Below are 18,078 nucleotides of genomic sequence, written 5' to 3'. Positions count from 1 at the left end.
ACAACTGGTTTATTTCAAGTAAGGGTGTCTAGGATTGCTGGCTTTTAAGAATTGCATTTAGTAATTAAGTGCTAAGAATAAAAAAAAAACTTGTTTTATGTTTCTCATCCCCAGCACTATTTCTTCTTTCTATAGCAGAATTATTCTTAATAACAACAGACAGACATTTGCATAGGAATTCTATCAGTGTAATTTCCAGCGGAAAATTCTGCTATTCATACAGTAAAACCAATACTCATATATAGCAGCAAATTCAGAGAAATTTGATAGAAGAGAATATGTATCGTATAGGTAACTCAGGATTGGTGTCCTTGGTGTTCTCTGAACTTGATCGTTTGATTCTGTTGTCTAACAAAATGAAACAAAACAATACAGAAACAAGTTTTCTTTAATGACGATTTAGATATAAGATTAAAAGAGAGCTTTAAAAGGATCAAAGTAAACACTCAGGGCTGATCACAATGAAAACAACATCATGGGGATATAGCAAGAAAAAGATGTTGCCAGGATTTATGCCATAGTTAGATGCAATTAAATTTTTTCCTCTTGATCTGAAATTATCCTAGGACAGCCTGGCATGTGTAAAATCAAACTTCTATTACACATTAGGGAGAAAGGTTATGTGAAGGCAGTGCGTGGGAACAGGCAGATAGAGATTAGTAGTAGGAATCACTAATTTCCTGCCAGCGCAGGTAATTCTTGTTAGGTACATCATTTTGTGTCATGATCATGATGCTAAAGCAAGAAGTTACATATCTGTATCAGGTATCAGGATGCAAGTATCTAATGGCAAAATGAATGTCCCTTTGCTGGTATCTTTCAGTTTACCTGATCTTAAGCTTGTTGAGCCAAACTTGCCAGTAGTGTTTTTTGCCCACTGAAGGATAGTGCTTTAGCACATCAATTCATAAGGGAACCGCTCTGTGAATGAATATATATGCAGGCTCTGTCAGTTCCAAATGGATATGTGGACAATAACTGAAAGGCATTCAGTGCCCGAAAAACTTCTACAGCGTTTGTAAATCTAAGGAGTTTGCAGATAATTTTACACTTAACCATGTCCTCATTTCCTCAGGAGAAATTTACCTGCTTTCCGCAACTCCCTTTCCGCTTGAATCTAACAATCTTCGCAGCGAATCTCTGATGGCCGGAATGCACGCATTCATAAGTTAACAAAACCAATTGTTTGTCCTGGAGCGAACGTAAGTGGGTCACTTTGCCTTCAGAACGTGGCAGCCAACAAAATTCGAACTACACTTCCCAGAGATCTTGGCGGCTCAGGGGCGGATAAAGCGTCTGCGGAGAGGCGCTTCCCGCTCTCCCGGCTGAGCTGCTCTTGGGGTGGGGGGGTGGAAAGGACGCCGTGGAGTCGGGAGAAGGATGGGAGGTAAGTGGAATTGGGCCCTCCCGAGCCCCTGATTGTTTCCCCGGTATTCCAAGGAAAGAATGTGTGAATGAAGTAGTTAGGGGACAGTGTAGAAGAGCATGACTGGGTCCATTGCAGGGGATGTAGTTGCCTTAAAACGGGAGCCTGAAAGAGCTGCAACCTTATATTGTATTAGGGATCACTATTATCGCTAGATAGGAGGAAAACCGGGACCCCATATTGCTTAGAGAGTTGTCACATATACCTCTATGGAAGCCGGATAAATCTTGCGGGTTTCTCTCTAGTCATCTCAACCTGGCAATTGGTTTATTTATTTCAACCCTTAAAAGATTCCCTTGAATAGATGTTTTTAAATTTCCTATGCAGTTAATATTTGCAAAATGCCATCCTGCACATATTTGCTGAGAACTTTCACTTCATCGCCTTCAGAAGTGTAAAGGAGTGGGATTGCATTGTGGGAAAGCACAACCCTGGGTTTAGAAAAGGGTGCATTTTGGTTGCCATTCTCCTCTGTACTCATCCCAAGGGGGAAAGGGGGGAGGCTTGAAAAATACCATAGAAAAGGGCGTGAGAATTTGTTTTTCTTATTCAGATACGGGTGGTGAATTTCCATAAATAGCATGTTTAATGAAAACAAACAAACAAAAAGAAGTGATGGACTTTGTGTCCTTCCCTTTAAAAGTCCCTCCCCTAAGTTGATATGATCAGAGTTGTCCATACAGGTCAAATGTCTTTCAATAACATATGGTCCCTCCTAATCAAATTCTTCTGTAGGTGAAACTAATCACTTGATTCTTTTTGAGCCTTTCACATAAGAAATTATTGATTTTTTTTTTGGGGGGGGGAAGTATTCTAAATTGTTCCTTATATACTTAAAGTATGTATTTACTAATTGTATTTCCACTAAGAAATACAATTTCCACTAAGAGTGTTCATGTCTACATACACACCCTTAATGTGGCAAGGAATGAATATAAATATATATGCAGGTTTGATTTGATTGTGATGAAAGATTAAGGAAAGATATAAAGAGAGACTAACAATGAAGATGAATGGGCATGAAAGAAAAGGAAGGAAACAAAACAAACAAAAATAAAGGTAGCATGGTTGCAGGACAAGAAACAGACACAAGATGTGTCCTATATAAAACAATAGATTAATCTTCCAACTGAGTAAATGGAAAGTGGATATAAAGGAAGATAATGTAGATCTGCTTGGAGCACAGTGAAAGTAATATTAAATGCCAGAAGCATGTGTTGATTCTTGCCAAATAAAGTATAAAAGAAAGATGAAGAGAAACACTATGGATGAAAAAAATGCAGAGGAGAATGATTGCTGCAGAAATGAGAAAAGAAAAATACATAAAACAAAATGATTGTTGCAGAAATTATAAAAGAACGATACCGTATAATGTATAGATAGGGAAATATATCAGAAATGAATTTAGTTAAGATTTAAGAGGGAAAGAAAATGCAGATTGAGAGGAGGGGGAGTGAGTTAAAAAGACTAAAGGGAATGCAATTAAAAATAAAAGATGAAATGGTTTGGGATTAAAAAATAGGAAGGAGTATTATGTATGTTTTCTGCCTGGAAGTATTTATAAAATAATAAAGGCAGGATAAACTAATTAAAAAAATCAAAGAATATTGGAAAAGGTATTGAAAAGGAAGTAAAAACTGATGTTCGAATGTTGCATAATAGTAAAACTACAATTGATGGTTTAACTGGAGAAATGTTAAAATATTATCCCTCTCTTATTCCCCTCTAACAAAAAGAAAATTGGATGGAATTAGTTTATTAAAAGTGCTTGGAAAAGTATTTGGCAAAATTCTCATTGACAATAAGAACATTTATTATATAATGTTTGATTTAGAAAAAGTATATGATCAAGTGAAAAACATTTACTTTGTGGAATAGCTTCTTTAAATATAGAGCTGAAAATTAATTGCTGAATGTAATGAAAGCATGGTTCTTCCTTTATTACTATGAAACTAAAACATGCATGAGAATAAATGCATGCTTAACAAATAGCTTAGTATTAAACATTGAGTAAGACAGGGTGTAGAATAACTCTGGTTGCTTAATGCATTTATGAATAATGTATATGGTGTGCTCATGTTAGAATTGCATTGGTTGGAGATCTGAATGGGCATGTATTTTTTTACATAAATAACATGGTATTGATTAAAAACCCAAAATATCAGCAGTGAATGATATGTGATAATGTGATGCAACAAAGAGAATACCTTTGAGAGTAACTACATTAAATATCAAGGAAGCTGTATTTGACAGGGAAAGTGGAATGTACAATTTCAAATTATATATACTATTCAAAGAGGCAGATCAAATAAATGCTTTTGTGTTTCTTGATAGACTGCTTTCTCACAATGGGGAAATGGATGGAAGGATTTTAAAATGTAAAAATGCTGGTAGAAAGTGTTTGTGTTGTACATTCTCTGTTGTGAAGAATAAATGAACGAATGAATGCGGAAAGAAGTTAACATAGCAGCTTAAGAATATGCCATTGTTCTTTTTTATATGGAAGAAAGGCTTGCTTAAGTCAGGAGAAACTTAAGTTCAGTGAAGTGGACATGGGATGCTATGTATCTGTAGTAAAATAAGAACAGAGAGAGTCAAGAATGAGAGGGTGCTGAATAAATTTATATTGAATGTAGAGGTTAGTTATTACTATGAAAGAAGTGTGTTGCTTGGTCATATTGAGAAAATGACTCAGGACTAAATTTCAGAACAAATATAGGAAACAATAGTAAATGTGTCAGTAAGAAGAAGAAGGCTGAGAAAGTTGTGGTTGGATGGAAATGATGATACTGACAAAAATCGATAGGTGAAAAGGTCAAGGGAAAAGAACGCAACAGTATATGAAGCACTGTTTGTACTGTCTGGATGTGATGAAAGCAAGGATAATTTGTAAAGATAGAAAAGTATAGTGTTGGTATAAAATAGGCACTATTTTCCTTCCCCCCCCCCTTAGGTAATGCCTTTAACTTTTGGGGTTATTATTTCTTACACTCTTTCTTCACTCTGCATAATGCTACTTACCCAGAAAGGAAGGAGCACAATGGGTACTAAAAATGGACTGATTGGAAGTTTGGATTTGGTATCATCATGAGAATGTATTTGTTGATAGCTCTGCTAAATAACAGATGATGGTTTAGCCCCTTTTTCTCTGAGATCTCAAACCACCACAATAAAAGGCATCATGCAGAATGGATTCAGTTTATGGTAAATGATTTTGGGGGGGGGGGATTTTTTGAACTTAAATCACAGGAGCTAAACAGAGTTCAAACAGCTGAGGAATAGACTAAAAAGCACTAAGGTTACGGTATATATTTCAGATGTGCATATCTGGATATCTCAGGGGCTTGTTTCTGTATCTGCATATATATATATTTTTGCAAACCATTTTGCAATGCATTTTTTTTCCACTACAAATCTAAACTCTGCTCTCTGTACAGTTCTTTGCTCCCAATTAATATGTGAGTCAGTTCTGATTTATCAAGGTATTTTAGAGACTACTGTGAGCCAGCCCTCAAACCTGAATAGACCAGTTTGGAGCCCTTCAGGCTTTTCAGCTGTGTCTATTGCCAATCTGGTGGAGAAGGATTCACTCTCAAATTAAGTTTTCATTTCCAATATTGTTGCTTAGCCAACACCTGGAGGTTTTCTGGATCATGTATTTTTTATCTTCTGTTTAATCGGGTCTGAGGAGATTGCTTAGAGACTGCCTAAATAAGTCCTTACATAAGTCCACAAGATTTTTCAGAAATGGTTTATCATTGCCTTTCCTTGGGTTGTGAGAAGTGACTGGCCCAGGTTTACCCAACTACTTTGTGCCTAAGGTGGGACTAGAACACACGGTTTCCCCATTTCGAACTTGATGCCTTTGCCACTACACCAGACTGTCTCTCTTACAATAATACAATACAATAGTAGAGTTGGAAGGGACCTTGGAGGCCTTCTAGTCCAACCCCCTGCCTAGGCAGGAAACCCTATACCGTTTCAGACAGATGGCTATCCAACATCTTCTTAAAGACTTCCAGTGTTGGGGCATTCACAACTTCTGGAGGCAAGCTGTTCCACCGATTAATTGTTCTAACTGTCAGGAAATTTCTCCTCAGTTCTAAGTTGCTTCTCTCCTTGATTAGTTTCCACCCATTGCTTCTTGTTCTACCCTCAGGTGCCTTGGAGAATAGTTTGACTCCCTCTTCTTTGTGGCAACCCCTGAGATATTGGAACACTGCTATCGTGTCTCCCCTAGTCCTTCTTTCTCTTAAGCTAGACATACCCAGTTCCTGCAACCGTTCTTCATATGTGCAACCGTTCTTCATATGCTTGATCATGTATTAGTAGTACTTGATCATGTATTAGTAGTACTGTATTTATTCAATTGGTAGTTGAACCCCCCCCCCCCAAGATATTGACTTGAGATTGATGAGAATAGCAGACATCGCAAACTACCGTTGCTTTCCTGTTGAATTATAATTTAAACTCTAAACAGGCCTTCTTCCTGTTTTCTGTTTCTATTTTCAATCTTTCTCCTCGTCTCATCTTATTTATTAAATATATGAATTTCAATTTCAGATATTTAGGTGTGTTTTTTTTTTTGCTCCTGTCCTTCCCCCCCTTTTTTTGTGTGACTCTAGACCAGTCCCTCTCTCAGCCCAACTGATTTCACAGGGGTGTTGGGAAATAGGAAGCGGAAGGAGTATTATACATGTTCACTTGAGTTGCTTATAAAGTAATAAAGGTGGAATAAAAATATAGTTACATACATAAATTAATAAATATTCCACTTCTTCCCCCAGCATCTGTTGTGTAAGGTTTTCAGAATTATTCTTATGAAAAATTCTTGCTGTGTCCATGGAGGGAGATATTAACTCTGTTTTATTAGAATACTACCTACTATACCTTGTTGCTTCTTCTCTACTTCTCTCCTTTTGATCTTTGAATAACTGTCTTTTTTGGACTATTATAACTTCGTGTAATGTAAAATGTGAAAGTTACCTTGAAGATCATCTAAAAGAGGGTAACTGGAAAGATCTGAATGAATATATTTATAAGTTTGTTATTTTTTTCATTTTCATAATATATAACCCATGTTTTACATAGCCAACATCGTATTGTATTATTAAATGTTTACATCAATTCATCTTGCCATCAACTCCCAAAAACAATTATTAGCTCTTCTGCTCTTCATACCATATTTGTACCTTATCCATCACTTTCTTCTCCCTCTATCCTCCGCTTCCCTGCCTCCTTTCTTCCCTCTATCGCCCTTCTCTTCTCTACTTCCCCTTCCTCTCCTCCTCTCCACTTTCCACTCCTTCTTTCTCTCCTCCCTCCCCCTGCCCTTTCTCCTATCCCTCTCTTCTTCCCTTACCTCTCCCCTCTACTTCACACTCTTCATCTCAATTACTTGGTGTATTTCAGCTTCTGAGCGAGCTCCATTTTATGTTGATGGTATTTATAATTCCTTTTCAATATACATATTTGATTTTAACATATATCTTTTATATTGTATATTTTTCTCTCTTTTTTAAAAAAAGATCTGAATATATTTACTAGCACTCATGCATTAAAGTTAATTTGTTGATGCAGACTTTTTCCCCCTCCCCTTTTATTGACAGTAACTGAGATACCATGATGGATAACCGTTTTGCCACCGCTCTGGTAATTGCCTGTGTGCTCAGCCTTATCTCTACCATCTATTTGGCAGCCTCAATTGGCACAGATTTTTGGTTTGAGTACCGTAACCCATCACCTCCTGAAAATAATAGTGAAAGTAAAGCCACTTGGGATGAACTTTTTGGTGAAAATGCAGATGAAAACTCTTACACAGAAGCCCTTTTTCGATGGAATGGCACCATTGGGCTGTGGCGGAGATGCATCACGATGTCTGAAAACTCTCATTGGTACAATTCACCAGGTAAGCTTGCGCTAAAGAGGTTCTGGAATGTATCTTTCTGTATGCTGCAGTGTATGTTTTGTCCATTAAGATATTTCTTCTTCTAAGTATATCACTACTTTTTTTTTAAAAAAATGGGTACGATATGGGGAACTAGAAATGTTTTAACAATCTCATTTCCTGCTCAACATTTCATCTCATATACAGTTTTTAGGGAAAAGAGTTTAATAAATGCAACTGGCAACTGCTTTTGGGAGGGAGAGGGGGGGGACTAACGTTGGAAGAAAAAAAATGTAAGAAAAAACAGATATAGATTTAGGATACATAAAATATTACGGTTAATCCTCAATTTATGATCATTTCTTTAATAATGGTCCTAAATTACAATGGCCTCAGAGAGGGTCCTTTGTAGAACTTTGCACCACTGCCCTGAGGTCATGTGATTATGATCTGAGTGCTTGGCAACCTGTTCATACTTACAAGCCCACAAATATGTGATTGCCATTTGTAATCTTCTTTGCTGGCTCCCCCAGAAAATCAATGGGGAAGCACGGCAGGGAAGGTTGCAAGCTGCTGGCAGCTGCCAAGAAGACTCCCGTGCTGCCGCTGCTGCGTGGAGCTGAAGGTCTGTGGCAGGCGGCACTGTACATTCTCAAAGAACTGCTTTTTGGAAGGATTCAGCCCCATGTAGAGTTAAATAATACTCTAATTCTAAATAATACTCTAATTATTTAGAAAACAGTGATCTATGCCAAAGTGAAATGCATAAGTTACAACAAAAACCTGACTTGAAATTTTTAAAATAGAGCAAGAATATAATTAAACAAATTATATTTTGTTAAATATTTAATAAAAAGATTTTAAAGTTAAATTGGATTCATTGAAAGCTTATATTAAACATGCTGCAACATCTAAGCTGAGGCCAAAGGATAAACACTATTGATAAGAATGCAGCATATCAAACATTATCTTCAAATAAAAAAAATCAAATTACAGAGACGAAAATGGTGACAAAATTGCAAATAGCAAAAATAAAATTGCATAAAAATAAGTCAAACTATTCCAAAGGAATACCAGTAGATTTGGGGGAGATTAATTAGAGAGAAAAATTGATAGATACTGTATTTTTCGGAGAATAAAACACACCTTTTTTCCCTCCCTAAAAGAGGGTGAAAATTAGGGTGCGCCTTATAAACTGAATGTAGCCCCACCCAGCCACTAGACTCAACCCTTTGGCCTCTGCCTCACAGCAATTTACCTCCTTACAGCAAAGTGGGGCTTGTGGAGGCTTTAGGAATCCCTGCAGCCTGAAACAGCTGATGATCGGGAGAAACTGAAAGTGAAACTTGCTCCACCAGGCAAATTGCTGGGAGGCAGAGACAGATTTTTTTTCTTGTGCTAGTCAGGCTGTTTGCTGCAAGGAGGTAAGTCAATAACTATAAATGCCTATAGAATGTTCAAATTATTAGACTTACTTTTTAAAGACTGCTTTATTATTCTTTTAGACAGCTTAACAAAATGAAGCAGCTTTTTAAAATAAATGCTGGATCTGAAGAAACCCAGTGCTATTGTATCTTCTTTTAAATAGCAGAGAATAACTATAGTTCCAGAAAACACATCAATTTTAACAGCATCTGTACAAGTATAGTCTGAAATGTAACACTACACACAGTGTATATTATCTGTATTGTTTGCTGTTTGTTGCAAGGAGGCAAATTGCTGAGAGGCAGTGGCAGATATTTTTCCCTTGTTTTCCTCCCCAAAAGCTAGATGCGTCTTATACTTCAGAGCGTCTTATACTCTGAAAAATACGGTAGTTTGGAGAAGAGAACTTTGGAGACAACACATATTACAAAATGTAGAGATCAGCAAAAGGCAAAAAATAAAACAAATGAGTCCAAAACTTACTCTTATTCACTGATTTATTAAGGAAAATGACCTAAAGCTACATATTTTTGTGGACCAAAAGTATGGATCCTCTAGGATTATTAATTCCTTTGAAGAGGAAATTAGAATCAGGTGCTTCAGTCAGTGGGATAATAATCAAGTGTGAGTGTTGGAGATCTTGCTTTATTTAAGGAATAGAATTCTGGATAATCAGTATCGAAGTCGGGATATTCACAACACAGGTATATGGAAGTGTGTCATGGCTTGAACAAATAAGATTTCTGATGGCCTCCAAAATAATTGTTGATGCTACATCATAAAATAATCTTCCTTTTCCTATTTTCCCCACAATCACCTTGTGAGGTGGGTTGGGTTGAGTGAGAGTGACTGGCCCAAAGTCACCCACCTGGCTTTCTAGCCTAGTGCCTTTAACCAATAGACCAAACTGGTGCTCTCAAGAGAGATAAAATTAGATCTCAAGAACTGGTATTAAAACCTCTAGAAGTTAATGGAAGATAGAGAATCAATATATAGGATCCCTATCAATAGCTGTTCACCAATGCCTTTTTATTAAGTTCATTCAAAATACTACTTAAATTCCTGAAGGGATAGTTTCCCTGAAGGTGGGAATTTGAACCAGTTCAAACGATGGCCATTGCTATATTGCTCCTTTGTCTGATCTGCAGTCAGCTAATTAGCTGAATTCTGTTGGCTCTTTCAAACTATGAAGGAAGGTCCTAGGAAGGGAAATTTTATGATGGCAATTGTTGGTAGAAGTACCTTGAATAATATATGGTCTTTCATGAATAACATCCAAAGAAGCAAACATGGCTTTGGATAAGGCTATGCTACTGCCTACTTTGTTATAAGGAGGTGAAAGCAGAATAAATATAAAAATAAGTTGAATTCATTGAGAATGGAATGCTTAGGTGTATAGGGCAAAATAAGAAGTAGAATAAAGAATGAATGGATGTTTAATAAATATAGAGTGAGGGCAAAATTGAGGGAAGTATGAAAGACATACTTTGAAATGGTTTGATTATATAATAGAATGAATGAGGGCTGAATCACAAAACTTTATATTAAAAGAGTGAATGAGTCAGAGGAAGCAAAGACCGAAAAAAATGTGGTTCGATAGAATTGAGGACAACCTCAGAAAGAGTAAAGCCAGATGTTTAAAGAACAAAAAACAATTTAAGAATGAACTGACCTTGTGAAAGCAAGATTGGTTTTCACAATAGAAGTATTTGCAGAGAGATATAATGGATAGTTTTGATGTAAACTATTTTTAGCTGTATCCTTTTTTCTCGCCTTTTTGTGGTTTAATATAGTTCATTCTTTTTCTGTATTTTGTGTAATAGAAATATTTACATTAGGGGAATAATATAAATAAGATAATGTTGCTTTTATGATTTTTAAAATACAAATCAGCCTTTCAACAATGCTTACTCCATCCTTCATAATAGAAATAACATTGACATTTGAGGAAAAAGTTATGTTTGCATAGCAGGTAGGGATAAAAAGGAAAGAGTATTATGTATAAGGACTGATGTATGATTTCAGAGATGAGATAATCCCAGGACAATTAGGGAATTTTCTGATAGTTGTGGGGACTTCATTGCAAATTCACTTTTTTTATTTGTTAGTTTTATACCTTGCCTTTTATTCAGAGGGGGGGGAGATGATGATATATATAGCGCTCCTTCCTTCTATTTTTCCCCACTACAACTGTTCTATGAAATAGGTTGAGTTGTGGGAGAGGGAATGACCCAAAGATACCCAATGAGTTTCCATGGCACAAAGTCTCCTGGATTCCAGTCCAGCTCTTTAACTACCATGCCAAAGAAGCTCTTGTTGAATCACGATCTGATTATTTTATTTCTTATCAAAATGGATGATACTGATAGGAGGTAAACCAACTTGTTTAATTAATCACAGAGTCTTGAAGTGATCTTAACTACGGTGTACTCAAATAATCAGCTTTCAGATTGTACAATACTGCATACTTTTTATTGAGGTATTTTTTTCATGTTTTTTGACAAGGGGGAATTAAGTTATTTTTGTTACATATGCAAAAGATTTTTAGTATAAAATTTGTCTTGGCTAAATCATTATAAGAAACTTAATTCATTGGTGCGGCCAGTAAGTAATTGAGTCTTCATCTATGTCTTCTTGTTCATAGTCTGGAAAAGAAAGACAAGCTCTTTTACTTTTTCGGTTATCAGTGAATTAAAAATTCTCTTTGCATCTGTAGAAGTAGCTACTGTTATTAAAAGCTGGATTATTACTCCATTAGTCTCTGAAGCCAAATGATTAAATGTCTCCTACCAGCTCACTAGTGTAGCTTACTCTAAAACCTGATCAAGGTCACCTTTAATCCTGAAATTCATTAAAGTGTGTTGTTACAGAAGATGATTGCAGAGTATCCATACCATAGTCAACTTCTCTTCTTAAGGATTGTTCCTGGAGGAAGAATTGAAAGTATTGGCAAGAAGACAATCTTGTTTGTTTTTAATGCCCATAATTTAACTCTGTAATTACATTTTTCTTTTCAAGGTTTCAATCAATTTCTTCCAAACCTCAACACCACCAGCAGTAAAACAGGTATTTTTCAGTACTTTGTTCAAATCAGTGGAAACGAGGATGGTCCACATAAATTCATTGTTCTTTTTAGTCCTGTGGTGAGAAACTCGTCTAAGACAGTTCTGTTTCTTCATGATTTCAGATTAGGCCAATTCTTGACGCAGCATTCAAAACATTCTATAGAGTTCTATCTGGCATCTTAACGAATAATTAAGTTGGTTCCTCCTGCTTGCTTCTCATTTTGCAGAATTATTTTGGAGATTCACAAAATTAGTCTTTATTTCTGGGCACTGAAATATCTTTCAACATCAAATAAGCATTATATCCATATCTTTTTAGATTTAAAGTTTCTTCACTTTCTTCTTACCATCTTTTATAAATACATTTGTTGCATTATTTGTAATAAGGCTGTCTACCTGAATTTGAAATTGTTTTCAGTTGTAGTGCTGCTACATCTCAGTATTCAAATAATATATGCAATTCTGATATGTAATTTATCTAAGAAAGGAAAATAATCCATTCTTCTCTTGACCCACAAAGTTCATGTTGTTAATTTAGTATTACTCACAGTGTGCATCATTACAAAGTTGTAAAAGAAATAGACACTTTCTTTGAAGTTCAGTTTCAGGTGTCTGATAAGTTAAGAAGGCAATAAAAAGCTGTGTCCAGGTTAAACAAACAGTTGTGGAAATGAAAAAGTTAGTCATATGACCTTTAACTAATTTGAAGATCCTATGTATTCAGGGAAGTATTTTCAAAGGGGAAGAAATTCTTATGGTGCTATTTTGTTTAGACAATCAAGTCTTGAATTCTTTGTCAAAATATTTTTCTTTCATATTCATGGCTTGTGACAAATACTCTAGAGTAGAATCTTGTATATTGTTGTTGCCATAATAGATTCCCTCTTTTAATCCTTCATGCTTGATAGGTATATTTAACATAAGAAATGTATTTTTGGGGACAGTACAAGTATATTTGTCTGATTCTTGTTTCATTTCTTCTGCATTTCATATCCTGAGACTTCTTCCTTACCCATATCTGCTTTACCTGTCTACTGTTCTTTCACTGATTTCTTTTCTCTTTTGCAACTTTTAAAACAAGAAAGCTGATGAATGACTGTTATGTACATTTGTACCTCCTGTCCAGCTGATTATGAGCCTCTGCCCCACATACTGTTATAAAATATAAATATAGAAGAAATTAAGTTCAGATAATTCCTTGTGATACATTGGAGCTAGGTTCATTTTCTCAAAAGTAGTTTAGAAAAATTCTAAATTCTTATTTTAAAAATCATGTGTGTTTAAAAATTGATTTTCTTTTTAAATCCGGTTTCTGAATAGAGGGCCAACGAAATCTTGGAATGCCAAATGAAAATCCAGGAGTTTACAAGAAAAGTTATATTTATTTTCAGAAAAACAAATTTTGCATGGCATTTAAACTAATCAAAGTTATATTATTTTGAAAGCCATCTAATATGTTTTTTTCTTTTTAAAATGATGACACCTAAAGCTAAATTATATTTAAATCACTGATTAGTTCTAGAAATCCTTTCTGGCTTGGGGAGCGCAAAAGGGATGTTCAGATTTACTGTATTTTTCGGAGTATAAGACGCACCTTTTTTCCTCAAAAAAGAGGCTGAAAATCTGGGTGCATCTTATACATAGAATACAGCATTTATTGCCTCCTGAAGTTCCGCCCCCTTCACCAAAATAGCCGTGCATAGCCTTATGGAGGCTTTCAGAGAGCTCCTGTGGTCTGGGGAGGGCAGGGGAGGGCAGAAATGAGCAAAAAACGGGCCATTTTTGCCTCCCTCCCGCAGCCCCCCGGCAGCATTCCATGTAAATTTTTTGATAAAAAAACAGGCCCATTTTCACAAAAAATGGGCTGTTTTTTGCTCGTTTTTGTCCCTCCCAGGAGCACTCTGCAAGTCCCCCCAAGGCCATTCATGCCTTTTTTTTTTGAGGGAAAAAAACATGTCCCTTTTCGCGAGAAACGGACCGTTTTTGGGATGTTTGCAGAGTGCAAAAACTTTTTTTTCCTTTTGGAAAACTCTTTAACTGATTGATGAGAATTACATTGATCAAGTGCTGTGCCAGCAGAAACAAAGTCAGATGCTGCAGGTTGTCAGTGATTTCCTTCTCCAACACATGGATAAATACACCTGGAAACATCTACCTTCCTAATCTACTCTCTCCCTCCCTCCCTCCCTACTCTATTTCTCTCTCTCTCTCTCTCTCTCTCTCCCTCCGTCCCTCCCTCCCTCCCTCCACCTACCTACCTACCTACTCTCTCTCTCCCTACCTATCTACTGTATTTCTCTCTATCTCTTTCTATTTCTCTCTCTCTATCCCTCTATCTACCTACTGCATCTTTCTCTCCCTACCTACTGTATATCTCTCTCCCTCTAACTACCTACCTACCTACTCTCTTTCTCCCTACCTATCTACTGTATTTCTCTCTCTCTCTCTTTCTATTTCTCTCTCTCTATCCCTCTACCTACCTACACACTCACTCACTCTCTCTCCCTCCCTCCCTACCGTATCTCTCTATCTCTCTCTATTTCTCTCTCTCTCTATCCCTTTATCTATCTACCTAACTACTCTCTCTCTCCCTATCTACCTACTGTATTTCTCTCTCTCCCTCTATCTACCTATCTACTTTTTTTTAAAAAAATTGCCTCTTCAAAACCTTGGTGTGTCTTATACTCCGAAAAATACGGTATTTCAGTTAATGGAAATAAATTTAAAATATTTTTTTTTAAATCATCTGGCTTGTGTAAACACTTGTATCTTAAATTCCAGAAGAGTATTCTTGTTTCTTTGATTAGCATAATCAAAAATCTTGCAACATTCTAAAGTAGGAGTGAAATACATTTGTAACTCTAGGGCCATGCAAGACTTTTAATTAATTTCAAGTGGCTTCTGGTATGATTTCCAAACTTGTTTCAAGTAATCAGTTGAGATTCTTCGTAAGATTCATCAACCTCTGGCAATTTCCTGAATTGGGGGGTGGGGGGGAGAGGATGTTAGAAAAAGACTAAAAATCAAATGCACAAAGAATGAAAAGAAGATACGAAACACAGAGACTGAGTGGCTCTGGCCCAACCAGTTTTCTTCAGCATTACTCACCAACTGGTATCTGTCCGGAACGTATAACATTTGAGGGACTTAGGCCTCAAAATTAAAATATTGTCCATCCCTACCATAAAAGCCATTTCAGACAAATCTGTTTATCCTTATGCCGACTCAAGATCATTTAAAGTAGGAACAAAGCTCCTTATCTATTTATTTATTTATATGTATAAAAGGCAGATGATCAAACAAAAACCACAGCCTAAAAAAATATCTATTTCATTCCAAAAGGTGAGATGGTCACAAAGTGTATCAGTTTTTCTCTTTCGGATCAGTTCATGGAAAAATACAACGTACCTGGGAATCATAATAGTGGCATGGATCCGAACCGCACCTGTGAGTATTTTTGGTTCTATTTGTTGGAAACAAATAGCTTCAATGTTTTTGTCTTGCAAAGGTAAATGGCAAGTAAGGCTTCCACCAACGAATATATGTAGAATTTCATAGTCTGATATTTTCTAAAATGGGCAAAATGCAGGAAGAAGACTAAATCTCCTAATCTTTTAGCAATCTCACTTACGATTTCAATTTTAGTCACATAAGAATGATAGATTAAAGATAGAGAATGTCTAAAATCCCATAAGATTTTAATATCCTTTTCTATTTTTCTATACGATCTAGGCTTATTTTTATATTTCAGAATATATATAAATAAGTAAAAATAAGAATATATGTGTGTGTGTGTGTGTGTGTTTGTAGATTTTCACGGGTGTTATATATCTAAAATTCTTTTTAATGGTATCTGAAGAGGTTGTAGGTGTTATGTGATAGATATTAGTTTTGTAGTTAGTGGTTAAGAATTTCAAAAATAATGTCATTTTATTTAGTATTTTAGTGCAAAACAAGGCTAGAGTTTTGAAACTTGTCAAGAAAATGACACTTTGTACTAGCAGTTCTGATAAGAGGAAGTAGAAAGTACCTTGCACTGATAGCTTGCTGGTCTAGCTTCCCTGTCCTTTGTGAAAGAGATGGGTGAAAGGGTGTTCCAAATAAGCTCTGCAAGTGCTTCAGGGTTCAAGATTTAGGGTGGGGCTGAATGGATAGGCAGGATAGCTTGGAAGACCACAAATCCTGTGATATCGCTGTATTATATCAGCGGCATAGCCTAATGAATCTTATTTGTCCATTTCTTTCAGATCTTTGGCGTTTGCAGTTTCTCCTGCCTTTTGTCAGTTTAGGACTCATGTGCTTTGGAGCACTTATTGGAGTCTGTGCTTGTGCTTGCCACAGTCTCTATCCTGCCATTGCCACTGGAGTTCTCCACTTCCTAGCTGGTGAGTCTGCTTGAAACATGGATGTCTTAATAATACAAAGCAAGTTATTCTTGGTCTGATCTAACACTTGTTTGATGATTTTTCACCAGGTTTGTGCACCCTGGGTTCAGTTGGCTGCTATGTAGCTGGAATTGAGCTGCTCCATAAGAAACTACCTCCTCCTCCTGTGCAAGGCCAATTTGGCTGGTCCTTCTGTCTGGCTTGTGTGTCAGCACCTCTGCAGTTCATGGCCGCTGCCCTTTTCATCTGGGCAGCACGCACAAACAGGAAAGAATTCACCCTTTTGAAAGCATACAGAGTGGCATAATAAGATCCTCGTTTTTCCTCAGTCTCTTATTTTCATAACTTTTTTTAAAAAACTTCCTTGCTGTTTTTATTAGTTATTTATCTGTTTCAGAGGATGCATGCTTCTAATTACATTTAATGAAATGGCTTGGAATTAAAGAGACTGGGAGGACCAATTATGAGGAATTGCTTTTTCTTGCCAGAGATCTATATGATTTCAACACATTTTTAAAATACATCTGACATAATTATCTTTTCACAACTAAACTTTATCTTCAAAGCAAACTAACAGGATCCTTAAGTGAATGAAAGGTCTTGATGAAACTAACATGGGCAGAATGTGTATTGGATAAGACAAGACCACATTTTTCACAGTGGTAAATACACAGCTTCCTTAAAGGTTGTGACATCGTTTTGTTCCCATCTTCAGACCTATTACTATGGTTTTTTTTCTATCTTTTTGGTCCAGATTGTTATAAAATGGTTGACAACTGTGGGATGTTTAAGTATTGTGAAATGATTATCAAGATTATGTGTGCATTTCTCTCTCTCTTGTAATAGAAGCATCCATAACACATTTTACTTTCTAATTTGACAAATATATCTGTATATAAATCTGACTTTTTAAGTATTTTATTTATGCAATACTACATTTTGTAAAATTATTATTCATGTCATCTAAATGAACACTTTTGTTTTAAGAAAATAAACCTGAGCTAAGACTCGTTAATTTTTCTGGAGTTGTATGTGACTAATGATAGAAGAAAATACATGTGATATAACATTTCATTTTAATGCACTTATTAAAATATTGACACCCATCCCTTTTCAAATCATATGATAAGCATAGAGGGAAAATGAAGAGTGGATTGGTTTTGCTTCAAATGATAAAACCAAGATAACAAAAAGATACACATTGAGTAAGAAAATTTATACAATGCTTCCAAGTTTGTCAATATTTGTACCAGAATCCTTACAAATCAATAGCTACATTTAGGATGTATCTTGCAAAGTCTGTGTCCAGTCTTGCAACTTGAAATTAAAATATATTTTTCTTATTTTATACAGAGGACATTAAACATATGTGTGTGCAATCAAACTTTTTTAAAGTACAATGAGGGAGAAAGAAGAGGTGGAATTACTAGTCTTCTCGCTGAAGAATTTAAAAATGTTAAGTGATATGTTTCAAGTACATTTTCACAGACATCTTTAATAAAGCGGTTAGTTTTACAAGCATTCTGAGAGCAAAGAGAAAGCTATTGAAGTTTTCTGGGAAAATTTGATATAGTAGAGAAGTGTCTGGTTCTCATAATTAATGGCAACTCCATTTAGCTGTTTAGAGAAAAAGCAAGATTATTGAAAAATGAGTGAATTGAATTTATGGTAAATAGCATTACATCAGCCTCTTATTTTTATTAGTTAAAACCTACTGTTTGTTTTTAATTGTCAGAGGTTTATCCTACTTTACTTCACAATAGTTGAGATTCTATGTTAGTCAGTAAGAAATAATAATGACCATGTCACATAATCAATAAAGAAGGAATATCTTAACAGTGGAATGTAAATGATCCCACACCATAATATTTGAAAAAAATGTAAAATCAG

The 18,078-nt window shown here is 35.8% G+C and overlaps 1 protein-coding gene across 2 annotated transcripts; it reads left to right on the top strand.

Annotated features, from left to right (window-relative positions):
• Positions 1-1,280: 1,280 nt before the first annotated feature.
• Positions 1,281-17,208, top strand: CLDND1 (claudin domain containing 1). Of its 2 annotated transcripts, XM_081952724.1 has the most exons (6): positions 1,282-1,387; positions 7,036-7,334; positions 11,757-11,804; positions 15,146-15,250; positions 16,051-16,188; positions 16,278-17,208. In XM_081952724.1, exons 2-6 carry the CDS (start codon positions 7,049-7,051, stop codon positions 16,493-16,495), a joined length of 795 nt encoding a protein of 264 aa, XP_081808850.1. In that variant the 5' UTR covers positions 1,282-1,387; positions 7,036-7,048; the 3' UTR covers positions 16,496-17,208. The 2 variants fall into 2 exon arrangements, with proteins under 2 accessions (XP_081808851.1, XP_081808850.1); XM_081952725.1 differs by lacking the exon at positions 11,757-11,804 and having other exon boundaries at positions 1,281-1,387.
• Positions 17,209-18,078: the final 870 nt, after the last annotated feature.

Source organism: Natrix helvetica, assembly GCF_964273705.1.
Source record: "Natrix helvetica genome assembly, chromosome: 4".
NCBI lineage: Eukaryota > Metazoa > Chordata > Lepidosauria > Squamata > Natricidae > Natrix > Natrix helvetica.
Note: the sequence above shows the minus strand (reverse complement) of the source record. Positions and strands in the feature narration are given on the sequence as shown.

What these genes read in the sequence shown, in the direction of transcription:
- CLDND1 (XM_081952724.1), top strand. Translation starts at nt 7,049, where the DNA reads ATGATGGATAACCGTTTTGCCACCGCTCTGGTAATTGCCTGTGTGCTC. An exon ending in TCATTGGTACAATTCACCAG is followed by an intron (nt 7,335 to 11,756) that starts GTAAGCTTGCGC and finishes TTTCTTTTCAAG; the next exon opens with GTTTCAATCAATTTCTTCCA. An exon ending in AGTTCTCCACTTCCTAGCTG is followed by an intron (nt 16,189 to 16,277) that starts GTGAGTCTGCTT and finishes ATTTTTCACCAG; the next exon opens with GTTTGTGCACCCTGGGTTCA.